The sequence below is a fragment of the Thamnophis sirtalis genome, unplaced genomic scaffold (genome assembly GCF_051295495.1).
Source record: "Thamnophis sirtalis isolate CommonGarterSnake01/CBP01778 unplaced genomic scaffold, rThaSir2_p1.2 scaffold_13, whole genome shotgun sequence".
In the NCBI taxonomy this organism is placed as follows: Eukaryota; Metazoa; Chordata; class Lepidosauria; order Squamata; family Natricidae; genus Thamnophis; species Thamnophis sirtalis.
Window position 1 is genome coordinate 47,217,038 of NW_028261393.1, and position 24,048 is coordinate 47,241,085.

General features: G+C 44.0%; 2 protein-coding genes across 3 annotated transcripts; one reads left to right on the forward strand and one right to left on the reverse strand.

Annotated features, from left to right (window-relative positions):
• The first annotated feature begins 4,327 nt into the window (after positions 1–4,327).
• Positions 4,328–17,721, forward strand: SLC25A14 (solute carrier family 25 member 14). 2 transcript variants are annotated; one of them, XM_087727307.1, is made up of 10 exons: positions 4,328–4,653; positions 6,966–7,113; positions 8,119–8,213; positions 9,886–9,928; positions 10,961–11,081; positions 12,914–13,009; positions 14,300–14,424; positions 15,031–15,166; positions 15,876–15,956; positions 17,247–17,721. In XM_087727307.1, exons 1-10 carry the CDS (start codon positions 4,590–4,592, stop codon positions 17,286–17,288), a joined length of 951 nt encoding a protein of 316 aa, XP_087583433.1. In that variant the 5' UTR covers positions 4,328–4,589; the 3' UTR covers positions 17,289–17,721. The 2 variants fall into 2 exon arrangements, with proteins under 2 accessions (XP_087583433.1, XP_087583432.1); XM_087727306.1 differs by lacking the exon at positions 9,886–9,928 and having other exon boundaries at positions 4,340–4,653; positions 10,996–11,081.
• Positions 17,722–22,662: 4,941 nt separating this feature from the next.
• On the reverse strand, positions 22,663–23,756 carry GPR119 (G protein-coupled receptor 119). Its single transcript, XM_014070382.2, has one exon. It carries the CDS (start codon positions 23,653–23,655, stop codon positions 22,663–22,665), a length of 993 nt encoding a protein of 330 aa, XP_013925857.2. The 5' UTR covers positions 23,656–23,756.
• Positions 23,757–24,048: the final 292 nt, after the last annotated feature.

Below are 24,048 nucleotides of genomic sequence, written 5' to 3' on the forward strand. Positions count from 1 at the left end.
CACAACAGGCAACCTGACCCTGGGCGAACCGGTTGTTAAATTATTAAATTCCCACCACTGGTCCTCTCACATCACATTGATTCATTCAGTCATTTTCTCGCGCGCACATGCACCCACAAGTCTAAGAGGCTTCTCCTGTGTGGGGGTGTACCTGCCAGCTTATATTCTCTCCCCCCTCTCATGTTTAACGGAACCTTTCCTACTTTATTTTTTTCCTTTCAGGCATTTATTCTACAGGCAGTGGTGCAAAATGTACATAACCTGCTGTTTTTGTTTCCAGCAGTAGCTGATTTATTTTTCCCCCCTGATAAGGGAAGATTGTGCCGTTTGCAGCCTTATCGGGAGCCAAAGGTCCCAGGGAGCGTGACTTAGGCCCTTATCACCACTAGCTAGGCTACTGAACACATTTTAGATGCACATGCTTTCGAACCTTAGTCGAAAGCTGCCAATCGGTATAAAATGCAGCTGCCCACCTGCTGGGAGGGGAGAACCAACTCAGCATGGTGAGCATGGCATTGGCTTCCAGGCGCATTTCAAAGTGCTGATTGTGATTGATGTAGCCCCTTTGATCCCAGATTTCTTCAAGGCTGCCTCTATCTGAAATTCACTTCTTCTGGACCTTTCTCCCAAGTGTAGATGCAAAAGTTAGGTGAGGTAGGAGCTTGCCAATAATGGAGGGAGCTCTCACCTTGCAGAAGAGTTTCCCCCAAGTGGTTTGGTTGTTATTCACCTTGGCATCCTTGTCGTATTGTAGGTAGTTAAGCAGAACATTTTAAGGCTTTCAATTACTCTTGCTATGGGGATGACAATGGTGAGGGTTATTGTTTATTGATCAATGAATGTGGCCTCTGTAATACGTTTGCTTTCTCTGCTACTAAAGTGTCATGAGCTGGTCTGCCTTGGCGATACATAAATAGCTGAGCAGAGGAAATATGCTAGATGTGAATTGCCAGTGGGGCGTCAGAGTAAAAGTGCATGAGCCTCAGGCTGAGTTTAACCCCCCAAGGGCCTGTCATGAGTCTTAAGGTAAAGGTTTCCCTTGCACATATGTGCCAGTCGTTCCCAACTCTAGGGGGCGGTGCTCATCTCCGTTTCAAAGCCAAAGAGCCAGCGCTGTCTGAAGATGTCTCTGTGGTCATGTGGCCGGAATGACTAAACACCGAAGGCACAGGGAAGGCTGTTACCTTCCCACCAAAGGTGGTTCCTATTTTTCTACTCGCATTTTTATATGCTTCCGAACTGCTAGTTTGGCAGAAGCTGGGACAAGTAATGGGAGCTCACTCCATTACATGGCGCTAGGGATTCAAACCGCTGAACTTTCTGCCAGACAAGCTCAGTATCTTTGCTACTGAGCCACCATGTCCCCGTCATCTTAAGGAGCTCCAAATGATCAGATTGTAAATTTGAATATGTCAGCAGGACATCACTAAACACACTAAATGTATTACTGTATTATGTATTCATTATATACTTAATTTTAAAATGGTGGAAAACGGATCCATGAATTTGCCTTGGCTTCCCCCCTTTTTGAGAGTGGGTAAATACATAAAGTAGAAATAAAAACAAGCAGCACATCTCTACCCTAAACAATGAAGAACTGATGTGTTTAGTCAACACAGAAGATATGTTTTGGATAAAAAAATATCTTTGTAATTTTTGAAGCCTTTTTCCTTCTCCTACAGAGAGGAGATTAATATTTTATTAAGAATTCTAAGGATATTTTGATTTAAGAATTTGCTGTCCTTCTCTAACACTGCTGTTACCTGGCTGCGTGATGGAAGGTCAACCCAGAGCCACAAATATTTTCTGTTTTGATAGAAGAGAGAAAATGCTTTTCTTCTGCTCTTCAACTAAAATACTGCACCTCAGACATTTCGCGAGGGGTTGGCAAGTGCTGATAAATTGGCAGGAGAGTGAGAAAACCATAGTGTGTTTTTAATGATTTTTATTGAGCAATTATCTTCGTTTTATATCACAATTTTCATCTTTACAACCCTTCAGTATCAGTGTACCTCATATGTACATACAGGTTATTTTTTTTCTTCCCTTTTTATATATATACACATTCCTTTATAACTAGTGATGAAAGAAATGTCCTTCTGGGTTCAGCTCCAAGTGGGGAAAAAGACACTGGAGACATGGAGGCTGCTTGGAAGGATTGTTTATTGTTGGACAGGACCACATGGCTTGAGCCCTGAACAGAAAAGGTGATCACATGGTTCAATGTTGGTGGAGAAGAAGACAAGGGGCTGAGGGAGGGGCTTGCTAGGCTTTTTATAACCTGTTCAGTCCCACCTCTCTGTTTCCTGTTCCAGTGTAAGAAATATATTCTGTTTGGTTGTCAGACTCGCATGGGGCCATGCAGGGGGAACTCTCTAGGCTGTGTTTTGAATCCAGGTTTGGTTGAGTTCTCAGATGCCGTGTGGTCAGTTGAGTAAAGGGCCAAAATTATCATGCTTTAATCCCTGGAGCTGCAGTGGAGAAGTCTATTATGTAAAAGGGACTAGCCTGGCCTTCTCAATGGCCCATTAACAGTGGGGATGGGCAGGAAGCTACAGGAAACTATTCTATCTTTTAAAACATGTTTCTTTCTTTTCATATCCAGAGAAATATTCTGCCTTTTCAATATTTCCTAGGATATTTCATTTTTCTGTGAGAGGGCTGGGTGATAACTTCCCACACTACTAACTAGAAATTAGGAACCTATAGTAATCTATGGACTGTGCAGATGTTATATATATATATACACATATGTGCTGTATTGCCTCTAAGGCAGATGTGTTAACCATTGAGCCACAGAGCTCGACTCCTTATCAGCCAGCCAGGGTGAAAGGTATCTATTTAGATTTTACAACCCCCGGTATGCCCAAATATGGGAGGAAGATCACTACTTCCATTCTCTGTCCTTCGGCTCGTCACAAGAGACCATCCAGACAGAACAATGGTTAACACATCTGCCTTAGAAGCAATACAGCACAGGCTCGATTCCCAGTAAGGGTATGGCTAGCTGATGAGAGCTAAATAGCTTGAAATAGATCTATACTAGTCTCCCTTTATTTATTTATCAGCACAAATATAACAAATGTAACAAAAAGGGAACAGTAAAAAAAATATTGGGTTCTGTCTGGATGGTCTCTTGTGACGAGCCGAAGGACAGAGAATGGAAGTAGTGATCTTCCTCCCATATTTGGGCATATCGGGGGTTGTAAAATCTAAATAGATACCTTTCACCCTGGCTGGCTGATAAGGAGTTGAGCTCTGTGGCTCAATGGTTAACACATCTGCCTTAAAGGCAATACAGCACAGGCTCGATTCCCAGTAAGGGTATGGCTAGCTGATGAGAGCTAAATAGCTTGAAATAGATCTATACTAGTCTCCCTTTATTTATTTAACAGCAAAAAAATATAACAAATGTAACAAAAAGGCAACAGTAAAAAAAAAATTGGGTTCTGTCTGGATGGTCTCTTGTGACGAGCCGAAGGACAGAGAATGGAAGTAGTGATCCTCCTCCCATATTTGGCCATACCGGGGGTTGTAATATATATATATTACATATAAACATTTTTATCACTTGTCATACTTTAACATTGCATATCTTTAACTATCCTTATGTTTATTATCTATTTTGTTGATCATTTTTCTTTAACGATTCCTTAATCTTTGCTTCTATTCTCTAACCAGCTGTACCATATATTCCAAATCTAATTGTATTTAGTTTCTCCTCCTATCTTTTATTTCCATTGTCAGCCTATCCATCTCACACATTCTAGCACTTTATCACTATTCCACCACGAGATATACTTTCATTTTTCCAATTTTGCCCTTAATTCTGGCTGTTGTTATTATTATTATATGTAGGCACAATTCGTTTTCTGAGGCCGCACACTACACCGAACCCTAAACGTAACGTTAATGGGCTTCTTGTGCGAAGCCACAAAAATGAAAAAGCTAGCTGAGCTTTGCCTGCTGCATGAACACATCTGCCAGACCTTCCAGCACGGGTGAATGCAGACAGCCCTCCATCATATTCTTAAAACTGCCCTTCCATTGGTGAATGCCCCACCAGGGAGAACTGGAATAAGCAAGATTTTCCCTATTGCAGATGGAGCTGCTGTGCATCTTCCTGCTGGTTTGCTCCCCAATTTGCGGCTGATGGAAAGGTGCCCTTGGCAAGATCAAAGCCTTCTCTTCCCCCTCTGGGCTCCGCCCCCTCTTGGCTTAGCCACGCCTCCTTCGATCTTGCGGAGAACACCTTACCAGAGGAGGAGGAGGGGCGGGGCAGGCGCCTCTCGCCCAGACTTTTCTCTGCCATTGGCTGCTTTTAGGCCCAACCTACCAGCTCCTCCAATCGCAAGCCTCGAGATTCTCCTCCGCATTTCCCCAGCCCGCTGAGAGCGAACCTCCTTTCCCCCCCCCTCCCTTCTCCTTTGTAAGACTTTTGGCCTTTGCCGGCTGCCGTCTGGACCAAGCGTGAATCCTCTCCGGCTGGGGGAAGAAACGAGGGAGCGCGGCTTGGCGCTCAAGGAAGGACGAAGCCCCACCTGGAAAGGGGGGAGGGGGCCCGGTGGCTTCCTTCCTCCGCAGCCGCGATGTCCGTCCTCAGCTGGAAGCCGTTCGTCTACGGGGGATTGGCGTCGCTCGTGGCCGAATTCGGTGGGTGAGATGGAGAGGAAAGGCTGGGCCCCGCGCGCATGCGCGCTTTCTCTTGACACCGCCCCTTTCGAGTTACCGGGCGGTAGGCCACGCCCCTTTCCCCGGTGCCTAGCAACGCCCTAGCCCGGTTCCACTGCGGCCTACCTGCTCCCACTCGGCCTGCGGAGACCAGGCGAGAAAGGGCAGGAAAATCCGTTGGGCGGCCTGGTCTTGGCCCAGCTCTCCCCCCCTCCTCCCCAAATCACTGTCCAGCAGTTGACCTTGAGTGTCCAGTCCTTATTTGGGAGAAAGAACATCACAATGCCGGAGTTATTGTTGTGCAGATTCAAGCTGACACTCCAAAGATGCTTCTTTTTTTCCCTAAGAGGCAACTGGACTTTTTTGTTTTCCTTTGAAGACATTTCGCTTCTCATCCAAAGAAGCTCTGACTGGATGGTGTGGAATGGAAGGATTCTCCAGACAGTCAGAGCTGAAGAAGCTTCTTGGATGAGAAGCGAAACGTCTTCAAAGAAAATACCAGATAGTCCATTTGCCTCTTGAAAAAAAAGCTCCTTTGGGGACAACCTGGATGACTAAGAATCTCCATAGAGGTGGAAGCGTGACACTTACTGTCACAGGAGCTGATGTGAAACCGGTCAAAACTTGCATCCTAAAATTTTCATCTGACAGTTGGGATAAGAACAGGTAGTCCTCGATTTACGACCACAATTGAGGGGCCCTCCCCAATTGTTTGTGGTAGGCGAACCTCACAACGCTACGTAACTCATGGTTTAGTCTTTCATTTTATCCCTGTAATATTGCTGTACAGGTAATCCTCGACTTAAGACCATAACTCACCCCCAAATTTAGGTTGCTAAGTCAGAAATTGGTTAAGTGAGTTTTGCTCCATTTCTTGCCAGAGTTGTTAAGTGAATCACCCACAATTGTTAAGCTAGCAACACTGGCTGAGTGACTCTGGTTTCCCTATTGACTTTGCTTGTCAGAAAGTCGGAAAAGGGGATCGCATGAGTCCAGGACATTGCAACCGTCATAAGGTTTAGGTTTATTCGATTTATATAAATATGAGTCAGTTGCCAAGCGTCTGAATTTTGACCACTAGGAAGACCGCAGTGGTCGTAAGTGTGAAAAACGGTTGTAAGTCACTTTTTTCAGGGCTGTAATAACTTTGAACAGTCACTAAATAAACTGTTGTAAATCGAGAACTATCTGTAATCCGTGGAGAGGCTTCCCATCAGAAATCATGGGTGCACCAACTTGGCTGGAGGTTTTCAAGAAGAGATTAGATTACCATTTGTCTGAAATGGTATAGGGGTTCCTGTCTGAGCAGGGGGCTGGATTAGAAGACCTCCAAAGTCCCTTCCAACTCTGTTGTTCGGTTAAAGTGTTAACCTACCTTTGCTAAGTGAAAAATCTATTCAGGGTATGTTACAGGTCTTCTCCATGAAGGAGCTCCGTCTGGTGGGATCAAGAAGAAGGGTCTTCTCCTAATGGCTCCCTATCTTTGGAACATCATTCCTGCAAAAAATAAGATTTCTCCACCTTGATACTCTTTTGAAAGGCAATCCATGAAGACATGGTTCTGCCAATGGACCTGGGGACCAGGGTGATACGGGGCCCATGAAAAATGGTTGATTTGATTATTGTCGTCTGTGGGCTGAGATTTATTGGGTTTGGGATTTGGGATTTTACTTCTGTAATCTGTTCGGGATCACTGTGACTAAATTGGGCAGCCGTATATAATTTCTTAATAAAGTTTAATAAGAATTGCTCCCACCAGAGTTGTACTTCTGAAAATCAATCAGTCTGCACAAAACTTAAGATTGTAGACTGTCAAAAGCCCCAAATCAAGAAACACGTTCATATTTACTTGGAGGCAGATTCCTTTATTGTCCCTCACCTCTAAACAGAATCTTGCTGAACTATAGCAGTTACTTGCATTGTTAAATATATACTCTGAGAAGGTCTAGGAAGAGACTTGTCTCTCTTCTTCCCAACCAAACTACCTAAAATTACTGTCTTTCATTCCTCTGGAATGCACTCCCTCCCTGCTGGGAATCTGGACTACATTTCACGACAAAGACCATTGCAGAATCCCCCTGATATTCTTTATTGCCCTTGGAATGCTTGTACCATGAAGAATTTTATTAGATCAAGTTGGACAGTTTAGCTAGCCTCAAACCCCCTTCAACACTAGGGGAAAAAAGTCAGGTCTGTGACTGATCTATCGTCAATCCTACAAATTGCGGTACAGCTAATAGAGCAATCATTCGATCCATTTCCACTATGTGATTCAGCGGCTTCTTCTATCCTAGGAACCTTCCCTGTGGATCTCACCAAAACACGACTTCAGGTCCAAGGTCAAAGCATTGATTCCCGTTTCCGAGAGATCAAATACCGGGGCATGTTCCATGCCTTGTTCCGCATCTCCAGAGAAGAAGGCATTCTAGCATTGTATTCCGGGTAAGTACCATTTCCATCTCCTGTATGCACAGCTTCTTGCCTACCACACATAGGTAGTCCTCGACTTACCACAGTTTGTTTAATGACTGTTCAAAGTGACAATGGCACTGAAAAAAGTGACTTATGACCATTTTTTCACGCAGAATCCCCAGGATCACATGATTTATATTGGGACGCTTCACAACTGACTCCTATTTATGACGGTTGCAGTGTCCCAGGGTCATGTGATCCCCTTTTGCAACCTTCTGGCAAGCAAAGTCAAAGGGGAAACCAGATTGAATCGTGGTGGCACAGTGGTTAGAGTGCAGTACTGCAGGCTACTTCCGCTGCCTGCTGGCTGCCTGCAATTTGGCAGTTCAAAGCTCACCAGGCTCAAGGTTGACTCAGCCTTCCATCCTTCCGAGGTGGGTAAAATGAGGACCCAGATTGTTGGGGGCAAATATGCTGACTCTGTAAACTGATTAGAGAGGGCTGTAAAGCACTGTGAAGCGGTATATAAGTCAAAGAGCTATGCTATTTTCCTTCCTTCCCCCCTCCCCTCCCTTCCCCATCCATCCCAGCTGAAGGTTGACTCAGCCTTCCATCCTTCCAAGGTCAGTAAAATGAGGACCCAGATTGTTGGGGTAACGATGCTGACTCTGTAAACCTCTTAGAGAGGGCTGTAAAGCACTGTAAAGCGGTATATAGTCTAAGTGCTATTGCTATTCACTTAACAATCGTGCTACTAACTTAACAACTGCAGTGATTCAGTTAACAAATGTGACAAGAAAAATCGTAAAATAGGGCAAAACCCAACACATTTCTGACTTAGCAGCCTAAATTTTGGGCTCAATTGTGGTCGTAAGTCAAGGCCTATCTGTACGGCAATATTGTTGGGATCACATGAAGGACTAACCCATGCGTTACACGGTTCACTGATGGTTTGTTGTGAGGCTCGCTGAAATGAAGTGTGGGAGTGCTGCTGTTTTCCTAATATGGATCATTGTTGTTCTTTGTGTGTTTCAGCATTGCACCGGCATTATTAAGACAAGCATCTTACGGCACCATAAAGATTGGTATATACCAGAGTTTGAAACGACTTTTTGTGAAACGTTTAGAAGGTTGGTATGCTAAAAATACTTTGTGGTTCTTTGTGGTGATAATCAGTCTGGCTGTGGCTCACCTGAGCTGCTTGGACTTTCAGATTCCCAAGATGGGCAAAGAGAAATGCCAAGGATGATATAAAAGTGGAAAAAATCACCTATGTTCCATATCAAGGGCTTGGGGCTGGCATTTTTTTTTAACCCCAAGACAGTTTGAACTATGCTTTTCTCTCCTCAATCTATACTTCTGATTCTTCCTATGCCACTTTGGGATGCATTTCCCTGGTTGCATTGCACTCAGGCCCTGAAAAGGTTTTCATTATCAATCATATGAGCTGCGGTGGCGCAGTGGTTAGAGTGCAGTACTGCAGGCTGCTTCTGCTGACTGCCAGATACATGCAATTTGGCAGTTCAAATCTCACCAGGCTCAAGGTTGACTCAGCCTTCCATCCTTCCGAAGTGGGTAAAAAGAGGACCCAGATTGCTGGGGGTAAAAGGCTGACTCTGTAAACCGCTTATAGAGAGGGCTGTAAAAGCACTGTGAAGCAGTATATAAGTCGAAGTGCTATTGCTATTCATCAATAGCTGTATTGAAGCAAAAGCTGCTGTGGAGCACATCAGGATATGGCTGCACAGATGTTTTTATCAGAGAGAACATGGTCTCTTTTCTAGATAAAACAGATGGGACAAAGGGGAAATGCTCGGTCACAGAGCCAGGAAGTTTGCCACAGCAAGCAAAGTTCAGGCCTTCATTCCACCTACTTGCTTCTACAAGTAGTCCTCGAGTTACAACAATTCATTTAGTGACCATTCGCAGTTACAGCATCGCTGAACAGAGTTGACTTATGGCTGCTTTTCACTCTTACGACTGTTGCAGCCTCCCCTTGGTACACTTGATCAAAATTCGAATGCTACTTGATTCACATTTATGACAGTTGCAGTATCCCAGGCTCATCTGATTGCCTTTTGTGACTTCCTGGCAAGCAAAGTCCATGGAGCAGCCAGATTTCACTTAACAACCCCGTTGATTCACTTAACCACCACAGTGATTCACTTAAGAACGGCCAGAAAGGTTGTAAAATGGGGGGAAATTCATTTAATAGTGGTCTCTCACTTGGCAACATAAATGTTGGGCTCGATATGGTCGTAAGTCGAGAACTATCTGTACTTAGTTTCCTCTTCTTTGACATTTTCATAAATCTAGATCAAGTCCCTTGGTTCTCCTATTTTCCTTGATGAAGGTTAGAATCCTGTCCCAAAGCTGCTTTTTTTTTTCAAGAGGCAACTGGACTTTCTGGGTTTTTTTCCTTTGGAGACGTTTTGCTTCTGATCCAAGAAGCTTCTTCAGCTCTCAGATGAGAAGTGAAACATCTTCAAAGGAAAACCAGGAAGTCCAGTGGCCTCTTGAAAAAAAACAAAACACCTTTGGGACAACCATGACCTGGATGACTGAGAATCTCCAGAGTGATTAGAATCCAGTGCTTTTCTTCTTAAAAAAGTTTTAGTCATTTTGACGCTCGTTCCAACATTCAAAACGGGGGAACGTCACGCCAATGAAAACCCAGATGTTGTGCTGCCCTGCCTGCCTTCTCATCGCCCATCCAATTGCCTCTGTCTACACTATCACATATGCTGTGTGTTGTGGTCTCTGCTTATGGGAACTATGTCTTAAATGTTTGTTTTCCTGCAGGCCCTGGGCAGAGAGTGACCCGGTCTCTTTGGAGAGTGCTGCGGTCAGTACCCCTGCCCTCCCCAGCCTAACTCTGCTCTAACTCTTGGCTTTTCCTTTCTGAACTAATTCTCTAATCACATTGGCTGGGTATTTTTTTATTATTATTTCCGGTTCTCAGATTCTACTGAATCTCTATCCAAAATTGTCCCAAAGGTGCTTTTTTTCAGGAGGCAATTGGACTTTCTTGGTTTTTTCTTTTCTTTTGAAGACATTTTGCTTCTCACCCGAGAAGCTTCTTCAGCTGAGAGGACAGTGGGGAATGGAAGGATTAACTGTATCTTTAGGGACCGAAAAGTCTCTCAAGGAATATAAATCAGATAATCTGTGTCTTCAGGGACAGACTTTTAGTTATACAATTTGGGATGAACACCTTTGGAATGGTGTGGGATTAGGAATGGATTTCCAAAGAGAAAAACGCAGACTACAGGAACTAGGAGCACTACTCAGGTGATCCTAAAGGCACAGATAAACCTCCAAGGGCTTCAATGACCCACTAAAAGGATGCAGATGACCAGCTGTCTGCAAGGAATATCAATCCTTCCATTCCTCACTGTCCTGTCAGAGCTTAAGAAGCTTCTTGGATAAGAAGGGAAACGTCTTCAAAAGAAAAAGCAAGGAAGTCCACCTGCCTCCTGAAAAAGCACCTTTGGGACAACCATAACCTGGATGACTGAGAATCTCTACAGACTTTCTGTCCAAAATTCTTTCTGCGTAGATGCCTCCCAGGGAGCCTAAGGGATTGGGTGGCAATTCCTTTTTTTAGAATCTTAACCATTCTGGGGGAAAAAGCAAGGAAATGGGTTCATCTACTTGCTGCTTTATACACTCACGATCTGGAAAAAGAATGGCTTGATTGGAATCCTGAAGATTTGCAATATCTTTAGGTACAAGAAAGAGATGGTTTGAAAATCTGAGCACCTGGTCTTTCCCCTAAAATAAATAAATTGATATATAAGAACATATACTCTTTTTCATCTTTACTTTTCCTTCCTGAAATCTTAACTTCTGTTGCTTTCTTTTTCTTCTTAAGCAGCATTTTGGGTTACACCATGTTCTTTCTAATTGCAGATGAAACGATATTAATCAATGTCATCTGTGGAGTGATTTCAGGGGTGATCTCCTCCACTATGGCTAATCCAACAGATGTACTAAAGGTAAGAGGAGCCTCCCTTGTGGGATACTTGTCGCTGTGTATCATTGCTGGTCTCTTGATGCTTTTTATTTTTACTTCCTGGCATTTTCAAATTCTATAACCGTCTCTTGCAGCACCGCTCTATCGATACATGTAGTCCTCGATTTACAACAGTTCATTTAGTGGCCATTCAAAGTTACAACATCCTTGAAAAAAGTGACTGATAACCGTTTTTCACACTTAACTGGCATCGCAGTTAAGGGATTAAAATTCAGAGGCTTGGCAATTGACTGGTATTTATGACGGCTGCAGTCACGTGATTCTCCTGCTGAAATCTTCTGAGATGCAAAAGTCAATAGAGAAACCGGTTTCCCGTAACAACTGTGCTACTAATTTACTAACTACAGTGATTCACTTAACAACTGGGGCAAGAAAAATGGTAAAATAGAGGCAAAATTCACTTAACAAATGTTTCACTTGGCCAGTTTCTGGGCTTAATTGTTGTTGCAAGTGGAGGATTTACCTGTAGATTGCAAATAGTTCTCGACTTATGACTAAAATGGAGGCTAGCATTGCCTTCGTCAGTCATGATGTTGTAAGTCGAGGCACCCATGTAACTGACCTGATTTTATGGCCTTTTATGCGGCAGTTGTTAAGTGAGCCAATGCATTCCTATGGATATTTTTTGCGGGTTGTTTCTGGCCAAAATGTCACAAACCATAACACATGACCACACAATGATGAAACCGGCTGTAAAGGTGCGCTGGCTGCCAAGCATCCAAAATACAGCTATGTCGCGGTGGGGTTTGTGTGCTGAGGACCCTTTTGGGGGATCTGCTCTAATGTCAAACAGTTGCTAAGTGGCTTAGCAAGGACTTTTTCTATATCCTAAGGAATCTGCCTAGTAAAACATTTAGAGCCTGTTTTTGCAGGCTTGATCCAGCTATCGAAGACTAGCAATGGCAAGTCTTCTCTTCACTTCCCTAGAAAAGATGTGGAGACTCTAGAAAGAGTGCAGAGAAGAGCAACAAAGATGATTAGGTGACTGGAGGCTAAAACATATAAAGAACGGTTGCAGGAACTGGGTATGTCTAGTTTAATGAAAAGAAGAACTAGGGGAGATATGATAGCAGTGTTCCAATATCTCAGGGGTTGCCACAAAGAAGAGGAAGTCAAACTATTCTCCAAGGCACCTGAGGGCAGGACAAGAAGCAATGAGTGGAAACTAATCAAGGAGAGAAGCAATTTAGAACTGAGGAGAAATTTCCTGACAGTTAGAACAATTAATCAGTGAAACAGAAGTTGCCTCCAGAAGTTGTGAATGCCCCAACACTGGAAGTCTTTAAGAAGATGTTGGATAGCCATTTGTCTGGAATGGTATAGGATTTCCTGCCTAGGCAGGGGGGTGGAGTAGAAGACCTCCAAGGTCCCTTCCAACTCTGCTATTGTATTATATTGTATTATATTACTTCTCTTCACTAGATTAACAATGGCAAGAACTGGGCCTAGCTAGTCTAGTGAAGAGAAGGACCAGGGAAGGCATGATAGCAGTCTTCCAATATCTGAGGGGCTGCCACAGAGAGGAGGAGGGTCCAGCTCTTTTCCAAAGCCCCTGAAGGCCAGACAAGGAAGAATGGATGGAAACTGACCAAGGAGAGATTCAACCTGGAAATAAGGAGAGATTTTCTGACAGAGCAATCAACCCATGGAACAGCTTGCCTTTGGGAGTGGTGGGAGCTTCATCACTGGAAGCTTTCAAGAAGAGACTGGACAGATGCTTGTCAGAAATGGTTTAGGGTTAACAGAAATATTGGATCATAGGTCCACTGATTTTCCTGCTCTCTTCATTTTTAGATTCGGATGCAAGCTCAGGGCAGCCTCTTCCAGGGAGGCATGATTGGAAGCTTCATAGACATCTACCAGCAGGAAGGCACGCGGGGCCTCTGGAGGGTAAGGGCTTCTTGTGTTCCCTCCCATTCTCCATGTATTTGGTTGTTGCTTCCAAAGGAAAACGTGTAAACCACTTTTCTAAGACAGTTTTTAATTATGTTTTTATTCTGACTTTCCTCGGGTATCGATACTCTGAATTGGGTTGTTTCCTTGCAGGAGTTTCATTACCAAACTACATCATCCATGCCAGAAAGGGGGGGGGGGATGGAGGAGGAGGAGAAAGATGACTGTGAGGTCCTTGGTGCTCTCTGAGCTTGCAATTGTTTCATTATCTAATTAAGTAAGATCATCAGTGCTGTGATTCTCCTCTGAGAACACCTAGTGATGCTCAAAAGATCCAACCATCATTTCATTGTCACTTCCAGAATGCTGTGAGTTTGGTTGTTCTAAAAAAAGAGTCCTTGGCCAGGGCCTTCCAGTATTATGAGCCATGGTGGCGCAGGGTTAGAATGCAGTATTGCAGGCTAATTCAACTCACTGCCAGCGGTCCAATCCGCACTGGCTCAAGGTTGACTCAGCCTTCCATCCTTCTGAGGTCGGTAAAATGAGAACCCAGATGCTTGGAGGCAATAGACTGATTCTGTAAACTCTGTAAACAGAGAGGGCTTTAAAGCACTATGAAGCACTATATAAGTCTAAATGCTATTGCTAAGGTCTATTCAGTGGAGGCTTGAACCTGCTGACCATCAGCTTAAACATGTTGGATTTAAGAATCAAACCTTAGGCAGCTGTGACAACCTGGTGGTTGACTCTTAGAATTTTTAGAATCACAGTTGTGTATGAAAGAAAGTTATAAACGTGGTGGTAGCCATCATATTTTTTTAAAAAAAATATTGAGAGTAGTGGAATAATTTTAATACTTTCCCTCAATTGAAGTGCTGTCCTTCATCAAGGTCCCTTATTTTTGATTTTCGGGGACCAGCCAGTAAGACCCTAATTCTGTCGAGGAACGAGAACGGCAAAGCAAGCAAAAGCAAAATAACGTAAACCAGAATAATGCAGAGCAAATAATAGATTTTAATTTTCGGCATTAACATTTGTTAATGAAATCAGAATCTTGTCAAAAGAGGAATTGATAAATCAGGTGTATAGATCTATCTTTTTAAAGGAGTTCTATAAGCATGAGTCTTGAGATCACACCTAAATGCCAGTGGAATTTCACCCGTTGAAAAATGAAGCAACCTGCAAACTTCAAAACAGTTAAGGATGGGATAAATGGAAGTCATACGATAGGTCGTTGAGCAAGATGTGGTTAAAGCCATACTAACTTCTGGTCTTTTCTTCGGCTAGGGTGTAGTTCCCACGGCTCAGCGAGCTGCTATTGTGGTAGGAGTTGAGTTACCAGTCTATGACATCACCAAGAAACATTTAATACTTTCAGGACTCATGGGGGACACAATTCTGACACATTTTATGTGAGTACCTGCCACTGTTCTGGGGGTTGACCTAAATGTATTTCTCTCAAGTTGTGTAGGCTGTGAAACGAAGCATGGATTGTGGGCATGGAGTATAAGTAGTCGAGGTCACATTTTGGAGTTTTTCCCGGTGTCTTCTGGAGATCGTGCCTCCTCCTAGTGGGTGGATACTGGTATTGCATTAAGCCACATTATGGACTTGTTTAGTTTTGATTCAGTATGACATGTGAACCCAGCTCTATAAACTTAAGATTTATGGTGCAATATTATGTGTAATCGAGAGCTCGTAGCATTTAAATATAACAAGAACAGATGTGAACCTGTGTTAGAAATTGTAAGGAGCAAAGAGACTATGGTGTCAAAGCCATCTTTTGGTGAGGCACCAGTATTACTGTCCTTAAATTTTTACATGAGTTCTGGAAAACTCAGAGGAAGAATTTGTCATTGTGCCACACACAACTAAAACTTGTGGTTTCCATTGCACATTTTCTCCCAATAATTACACTAGGCCTGTTCCTGAAATCAGAAGGAAGGAATTCACAATCTCTAGTTACTTTGTGAGATGCACCGGCTTTTAAGCGGTTTCTTCTATGCTTGTCTGTCCAGTTCCAGTTTCACTTGTGGGCTGGCTGGTGCCATAGCTTCCAATCCAGTGGACGTGGTTCGTACCCGCATGATGAACCAGCGGGCCATAGTGGGAAGCGTGGAGCTGTATAGGGGAACAATGGACGGCCTGCTAAAGGTAAGAACAAAGGGTGACCATCTTGAGTGAGTCAGGATTAGTGTGGTGTAGCGGTTCAGGGGTGCTGGACTAATAGTAGGGACACCTGGTTCATTCTCACCCTAAGTAAGTGATGGCGAATCTTTCTGGCACCAAGTGCCCAAGCCAGAACGCATGTGCACATGTGTGCCAGAGCACCGGAAATCCAAAGAGCAGCTGGCTGGCACACACTTGCCTGTTTTTTGGGCATTTTTCGGGCTGTTTTCAGGCTGGTTTTTGGGCCAAAAATGGCCAAAAACAACAGTCGGAAAATGGCCCAGAAAACAGCCTGAAAACACCCTGAAAAATGGCCTAAAACCAGCCAGAAAATAAGCCTGAAAACAGCCTGAAAAATGCCTTAGTTTTGGTCTGTTTTCTGGCACTCTGGCACCCATGAAGACCAGCTGGTAACAGTGCGTGTGCCCACAGAGAGGGCTCTGCGTGCCACAGGTTCGACATCAGGGCCCTAAGTCATGGAAATGCATTGGCTGACTTTGTCTCTATCTCCTCCTCTACTGCTTACTTTTCTTGCTGTGGCGGAAGCAGTATATAGGGGTGAAATGGGACTCCCCTTATGGGGTGCTCCAAGCTCCTAAATAAAGGCAGGATGTAAATCTAAAAAATGTTGGGGGCAACACAGAAGGTGTAGACTGGGATGTACTTTGAATCTGGCTTCTTATCGCCTCTACAGACTTGGAAAAGTGAGGGTTTCTTCGCACTTTACAAAGGCTTCTGGCCAAATTGGTTGAGACTTGGTCCCTGGAATATCATTGTATCCTTTTGTATGCATAGGCAGAGGCACCATCATGCAGGGAAGGCTGGGGAATAGTTTTGAAGCAATTATCGATCGTAGCCAAGAGTTTTGTAGATGTGACATATTTCCTGCAAATGCTGAATCATAAGTTAACCCAGACCTATTCTGATCTAATTCAGCAGGTTGTGTGAACCTGATTGTTATTATTATATACCAGAACAATCACTCTGAGCTATATGTTAAACAAAAATTGCTCTATGCACTTAATTTGGATTGCTATAGCTATTCCTGTGTTTACACAGGGTTTTGAGTGGTTAATCGACCTCGTTTGATTCATACAACTTGCTGAATCCCAAAAGCGAAGAAAGATAGGGTCAAATTTAGGCACCCTTGACCTGCTGTGCAAAGGGAGCTTCTGAATTTTTAACTCATACAATTAAAGATCAGTTTAGCCTCCCAGAACAATTTGTTCTGCAGAGACATTTGAACAGTGTATTTTTTTTGGGGGGGGATGTGCTGATGTAGGCAGTCCACGTGAATTTGGGAGTTGAATAATTCTACACACTTTGGGGGAGCAGAAGCTACTGGGTAGACTGGCCACTCTCATGGCCTTCCGAAAAACTATCAAAACCTGGCTATTCCGGCAGGCCTGGGGCTGTTGACCTCTTGACCGAGGTCCAGCCCCGCTTAGTCTGGGTGCATGATGTGTTTCTTTTAATCCTCCGCCTTCTGTTTGTTTTTTTAACTTTTTTCTTAATATTTTTATTTCTGAAAGCCGCCCGGAGTCCTTCGGGATTGGGCAGCCTATAAATTTAAGAAATAGAAATAGAAATTCTATCCTTATCAAATCCAGTTATTGGATCTTTAATGCTTGGGAAAGAGTCCTGTTCAAGTGATAGGCGAACCCTGCCCAAATTTGATATTCATGATGCACTCAGGATATTAGCTGATCTTTGGGTAGCTATCCAGAGCTGTTCCTTCTACTGAAGTGATATAAAATATCTTATCCTCCCCCTTTTTCCCCCCTGTATCATAGATGATGATTAACCATTATAATTCCAAATTGTGTGTGTTGGGGGGGGGAATCAGGGCTGTTAATTTGTTTATTGCTTTTAATTTTTGTCTTCTTTTCACACTAACATATTCTCTTGATTTCTGCAATTCTAGCCTTGTAAGTCCGCTTGGGCTCTTGGGATCATTGAAATGCAAAACTAGACATGTTAACTTAGCTGGAAACGAGACCCAGAGGAGGGAGGGAAAGATTAGAAATTCCTCCTTTGAAAAGTTACTTCTTTAACTCAACTGCAGTTTTTTATCACCTACGAGCAGCTGAAGAGGCTCCCTTTTTAAGATGGATTGGTCATCCAGCTGCCCCTCCTGTTCCCTCCATTCCTGCATCTTCACGTATTATTATTTTTATTTTTTTGGTCTACATGGACTTCGTTTCACCCTCCATGTACTGAGTGCTCAGTATTAGGAGGGTGCTTAAGGGGGAAGGGGAGGATGGGTCCACAAATACAGTATTCAGAGCCTGGTGCACGTGCTTTTCCACCCCGCAAGGGAGACGGTGGAACATGGAGTGAGAGCACTTAGGTCTGTGTTTGTATCTTCCATGAAGAGAGCTGTGAGTTAAAAACCCTTTTTCACTGCCATGTGGCTTTTGCAGCAGGCAATCCCTCTTCCCCCTCTGGCCCATGCCAGAGGAAAGGGGAAAAGAAGGGGGCTGCTGCAGGCCTCCTTTCATTGTCGTATAAACCCCATTAAACTATTTATTGGAATCCAATCCTGTGATGTCTGCGTATTTGTATTTCTGCAAATATTAAAAGTTTTCTTAAACTGGGCCAGGCGCCTGCCTGTTTGAACAGGTCTCTTTTTAAAAGAAGGAAATAAGAATTGCCTGTCCAGCGAGGTGTTTTATACATACACCTGCCAGGCTTAAATTAATGTCCCTGAATCCTGATCTGGTATTGTTGCAAACATATTCAAATCTAGAGAAATGATCACCCAGGTAATCCTCACAATTCATCCAGTATATTGTAGTTTCTGGTTGACTGCAGAGTAACTGGCCTAGAAGAACAAAAAAATCAGAAAGAGCCTGATTTTTAGCAGCTCCTAAAAGCTCGTGCCTTTTAATAAAATCGGTGCGCTGATGCTCCAGGAAACGAAGCCCGATTTTTTTTGGCTACCATCCAGCAACGTGGCTTCTCTCCTAAAGAGAACCTTACATTTCCCATCTGTGTTTACACTGAGCAGATTAAAAACAGCTAAATCGCGGCTACCCAAGACACGATATGGATAGAGATGTCATTAGCAAAAAGGCCATGAATCCTGACCACGCGATTCAGCTACAACAGGTGCGTGACAACACAGTGGGCAATAAAAATAGCCATACAGCAGGTGCCCAGGGAGAGAGGGTGTTACAATTATGAAAGAAAATAGAACAGGGTTTAATCCTGATGGATTCTTCAGCCCTTAAGCAAGCAGAAAACATGTGTTGATAGTTCCGTGCATAACCAGGATCTCTACTATATCGGTCACAACCTACCTAGCAAATGTATAGAATTGGATAATCCTCACTTCCTTGCTCCATCTGAAGTGGTTTGTGGAATTGGCGTTGAGAGTTTTCCCCGTCACAACAGTCCTTCGCTCAGAATGGTCATCTTTGTCATGCTTTGGGGGCGTCATTCCATCCGCTGTTGATGAGAGACCCAGCCAGCAGCTCTCACAGATGGCATTTCAGCTCAATTTCCTCCCTAATGGGCTCCAGCATATTTGCTAATAGTCCTCCTTTCCGGGTTTTCTTCAGCCATTGTTTACTCCTCTATATGTTTGTTTTTGTAGGGGCAAACATAATCAAGGGACAATAAAAACTGACTCTATGAGTAATCGCTTGGAGCTGATGTTTGCATGCTCCAGGTTTTCTTGACATCATTGGCGCAATTAAGCACCGAGAGTTATTAAAGCTTGGATAAAGGCTCTCCTTCCTTAGCAGTGATATCCCATAACGTTTTTCATTAGCCAATGGCTTGCTTACAGAGAACGATTGTTTATCACCTGGAAGGAATTGAAAAATATAAGCCATTAATTTCCTCCCCTGCTCTGTCTCCCCCAATGTTATGATCACCTAGAACTGAGAATTGTTTACAGGAATAACTGCCAGAAATCCCTGTAAAGCAAAGGTCTCCAACTTTGGCAACTTTAAGACATGTGGACTTCAATTCCCAGAATTGAAATTGCCCGAGGCGTTCCAGAGTTACGCTGGAAGATACACACAGCCATTGATTGATTGATTGATTGATTGATTGATTGATTGATTGATTGATTGATTGATAGAGATAGATATTGATAGATTGATTAGATAGATAGATAGATAGATTAGATAGATGATAGATAGATAGATGATAGATAGATGATAGATAGATGATAGATTGATTGGATAGATTGATTAGATAGATAGATTGATTAGATAGATAGATGATAGATAGATAGATGATAGATAGATAGATTGATTAGATTGATTGATTGATTCGATAGATAGATAGATATAGATATCAGTTTGAAAGACATGGACAACAATTGGATCCTGCCAGAGGGAAGGAAAAATAAATCTCTCGACATCCTTCCAATATTAAATGTGGCCATTAAACATCCCCATCTTAAACATTTCCCACTTTGGTCTTTGCTTGGTCCTGTTACATCATGTGGCCCATTTTGTCACTGGTAATGCACAAACGAGGCTTATTCAGTTTGTATTCAGCAAGGTGCGATTCCTGTCTTCTGTTTCCATAGAGAAGATACGCAAGCGTTATATTATTAGAAGCTTTTGAAACCTCCAGCTTCCACTCTTGCTTTTCCATGGCTCATTTATCAGGATCCAAGGCTATGAATGGGTCGGGGAGTAAACAAGGTCCATCTGCCAATCTAATCGAACAGGAAGTTCATCAGGATGCGAAGCTCTTTAGGTGCGGCAGAAAAACTATTAATTAATTTTATAAACTTAATGGAATGGAACTCCATGTTGGTTTGGCTGCATTGTAAAAATAAAATGTGTTCCTTTTTTCGTCAAAGAAACAGAACTTCATAGTACTGTATTTCCCCCCCCCCCCACTTTTTCCTTATTGTTTATGTTTATGGGAGCCAAAGAGTGAAAACCTCAAGACTGCTGACCTCACCTGACTGCATCTTTAGTTGACTTGTCCTTGTAAAAAGCAGCAGGGAACCCTCTATAGAAAATCAACTGTACATTATGACTCAGCTGCCGTTGCTCTTCTGTCAGAACCCATGAGCCAATAAATGCACAGATAACTTGAAAAACTATCCAAACACCTCTAGGTGATCCAGAATGGGTCCTTCTTTGGGATCAAGGTTCTTGATTCCTTTCCAGTGCTAGACTTTGAGGGTCTCTTGGCACTGCCAACATTGCCCTTTAGAGCTTAGTCACAATGTACAGCAGGGGTGTGAAACGCAAAGCCTGCGGGCCAGATCTGGCCCATGGGGTGCTTAGATCTGGCCTGCGGGGCCACCCTGGAAACAGCAAAGGACTGGACCGTGGTGCCTCTGCCAAGGAAAACGGGGCTAGAGAAGGCCGCATGCAGCCCTCCTGAGCTCCGTTTTTGCTGGCAGAGGGCTGCAGGAGGATTCCCCCCACCACAGGTGCCCCCGGAAGCAAGTGATGTTGAGCTAGCCACACACCCCTGCCCCCCCCAAGGTCAAGCACAGATCATTAGCATTTCTTATACAGTATTACATTAACATGCTCTGATGCTCAGTCCTACGGGATTGGGCGGCATACAAATCTATTAAAATTACAAATTACTGATGCTAAGGAGTTAGACATTCTACTCCCCCACCCCACCTGAAAGGAAATCTGCTCCAACTGCCAATTCCTTATATTAATGCGCTCTGATGCTGCCCATTTGCTAGACCTGGCGTGGGCGTGACCAGCACGTGACTCATTTGGCCAGTGGGCTGGGAGTTTAGGCATTCTACTCTCCCTTCCCACCTGAAAATAACTCTTTTCCAACTGCCAGTTGCCTTATATTAACATGCTCTGATGCTAAGGAGCTACATGTTCTACATTAAGTTTCAAGCTTTAAGTATCAAGCCCAATCATAAAGTTTTGTAGCAAAGCATGGGTATCCAGCTAATGAAGAAATAAATAGCTTTGTACAGGGCGGGGCATAACCTTTTCCTAGGGGGTCACAGCAACACTTGTAATAACAACACAAATAATTCATACACCATTCGAAAGCCCATCAAAAACTGAGTTTATTGACACGATTTAATAGTCAGTATGACCACCATTAGCCCTTCGAACAGCATTCAAACGAGGTGGATAAGAACACAACAAATCTTCAAACAGTTCCGTTCGATTTTCCAGATTTTTCAACACAGTTTCCAAATTCATTCTCAAAGTTTCAACCGAATATCGATTTTGACCTTGCTCCTGAATCATCAGAGCTTCCACTTCATCCTTAATTATGGCCCCAATGTTCTCTGCCGGATTGAGATCTGGCGAATTTCCCGGCCAGACGTCATTGCCCCAAAATTCGACATTGTTTTCCTTTAACAATTGCTGAGTCGCATTTGCACGCATGCAAGGAGCTTTGTCATGAAGAAAGACAGCCTCACCAACCACCAAGACATTGTCTGGATCACTGAGAAATGGAATGACATTCTCCAATAAAATTTTCTCACGGAAATAACTGCCATCCCAGGATTCCCCTTTATCCTTCAAAACCCAATGCAGTTTCTTGGCTGTGAAAATGACGAAAATCCCGATGCAAGTCGGATTGCGAATGATTTGTCGATATCGTTCATGTTTGGCGATGTCGTCGACGTCTTTAGCCCAAATTCGATCGTTCTGGAAATTCGGTTTTCGAATGGCATAAACGAAGAATTCGTCAGATGGCGCCAAATGAAGAAAATCTTCCTCGGTCCATTCAGACAACCAATCGCACAACCAAAGCCGATCTTGAACGTGTGTTTGAGTTTTCAATGGTTTGCAAATGACGTGGAATGGCTTCAAACCTTCTCGTTCTCGATATCGGCCGATTGTCCTTTGATCAACTCGTTTTCCACGAATTTGAAGGATTTCTTGGGCCACTTTTCGGTTTCCTTTTCGTTGTTTGCGACTGCCAGTTGCAATGATGGCTTTGCTTTCTTGGGACAGTTGCAGAGGACGCCCTTCTCCAAATTTTGTGAAACATTCTTGGGCTGTTTTGTTCCAATTATCAGTAACCCAATCCGGATGACGTTTCAATTTGTTTGCAATCCATTTTTGATTGATAAACGTCGCTCCAGCATCGTGAGCCTCTCGAAAGGCAATGCATTTTATTCTGTCAATGATCCTTTGTTCTTCCGAATAGAATTTTCCAGCCATTCTTAAAGCAAATTTAACATTTAATAGCTCATTCAATTCAGTTTTTTATGGGCTTTAAAATGAGGTGTCGCGGAAGTTGTAAACTGCTGTCGATCTTGCTGTGACCCCCTAGGAAAAGGTTATGCCCCGCCCTGTAAGTTGGAGATGCACACAGTGTTCAAAGGGGCCTTCTTACTGCAATGGCCGGGGGGGGGGGAGATCGGGAAACATATGGTAATTTCTGTACCCATTTGCCATGGAATAACATTGCTTCTGGACAGAAGACTTGGTGAAGCATATAAGAGAAGAACCTTACCAGGAGATGTGCCCAGAATAGTAGGTTTTTTCTCTCCAAACTTTACATCAGTCCTTCAGCTGGGCTAGTGAGATGATATAGAGTGGTCCCTCAGGCTGGGTGGGAGCAGCATCAGGTTGGCTGTCCGAGTGAAAAAGAGGGAAGATTTTGTTCTTCAGGCACAGACACATCTGATAGATCTCCAGGCGAACCTCCTTCTGCCAATAGCCATAGACGAGGGGATTCGCTAGAGAGTTGCACACGCCCAACACCCAGAGGTAGTGTTCCAGCAGGCCATGGAGGTAACAGCGCTGGCAGGCAATCTGGGCAATGCTCACCACAAAGAAGGGGGTCCAGGAGAAGGCAAAACAACCCACCAAGATGGCCACAGTACGCAAGGCTTTGGTATCGTTGGAAGGCTGGGAGGTTGGGCAGGTGGCCGGCAGGCCCGCGGGTTCCAGTTCTCGGATGTGCTGGATGTGCAGAGAAGCGATCTTGAGCAAGCGGCAGTGGAAATAGAGAAAGACGAAGAAAGCCGGGAAGAAGCTGACACAGAGGACCACCAGGGTGTACGTGGGCTGAAACACGGCGAAGAAGGTGCAGAGGCCTTGGTAGTTCTCCGCCCGGAAGCTGTGTACCATCACTGGCAGGAAACCGATCAAACAAGCCAGCAGCCAAGGACCTCCGATGCAAATCCCGACCACTGATCCGCACATGATGTTGAAGTAGCGGAAAGGATGCGTAATAGCCAGGTACCGGTCAAAGGTGACCAAAATCACCGTGAAGATGGAGGCAGCGGAGGGGCAGGTGATGGAAGCCATCTGCAAGACACAGGTCCAGTGAGGGGTCTGGTACTCGGGACCAGACAGCTCTTGGTTAACCAGCCCCGTGATGGTGAAGCCCACCAAGTAGTCGGAGATCGCGAGGTTTAAAACAAAGCACAGGCCAGGGTAGTGGTTCTTCCAGACCAGCCGCCCCAGCGCAACCACCACAACACAATTGACCAACATAATCAGCGAAGCCAGCAAAGCAAGGGTGACGCCAAAGGCAACGCTTCCCATACTGACGGTTCCTTTTCTGGAACAAGGGGGGTGGGGGTGGCGTGGAGACCCTTAAAAATAAATCTAAACGCAGATCCTTCTCGAAGCGTCTTTCAAGGAGGTTCCCCAGGTTGAGTAGCCCACTGGCAAAAGCTCAGAACTCAGGAGGTGGAAGGCTGGATGCATCCTTAGGCAACCGAGCCTAGCCGGCTCACCACATACAAATATATTACTATTGCTCTGCCTTTGTAGTCCCACCCCTGGTTTCCAGACAACGTCAAAAGAAGCCACTTCCTGCATTTGGAATAGAATATTTGAATATTTGAAAAATGGTCTTTGGCCTCTACAGATGACCGCACAGTGTGTGTGTGTGTGTGTGTGTATCTCCAGTCATAAAATATTTCATTATGTTCC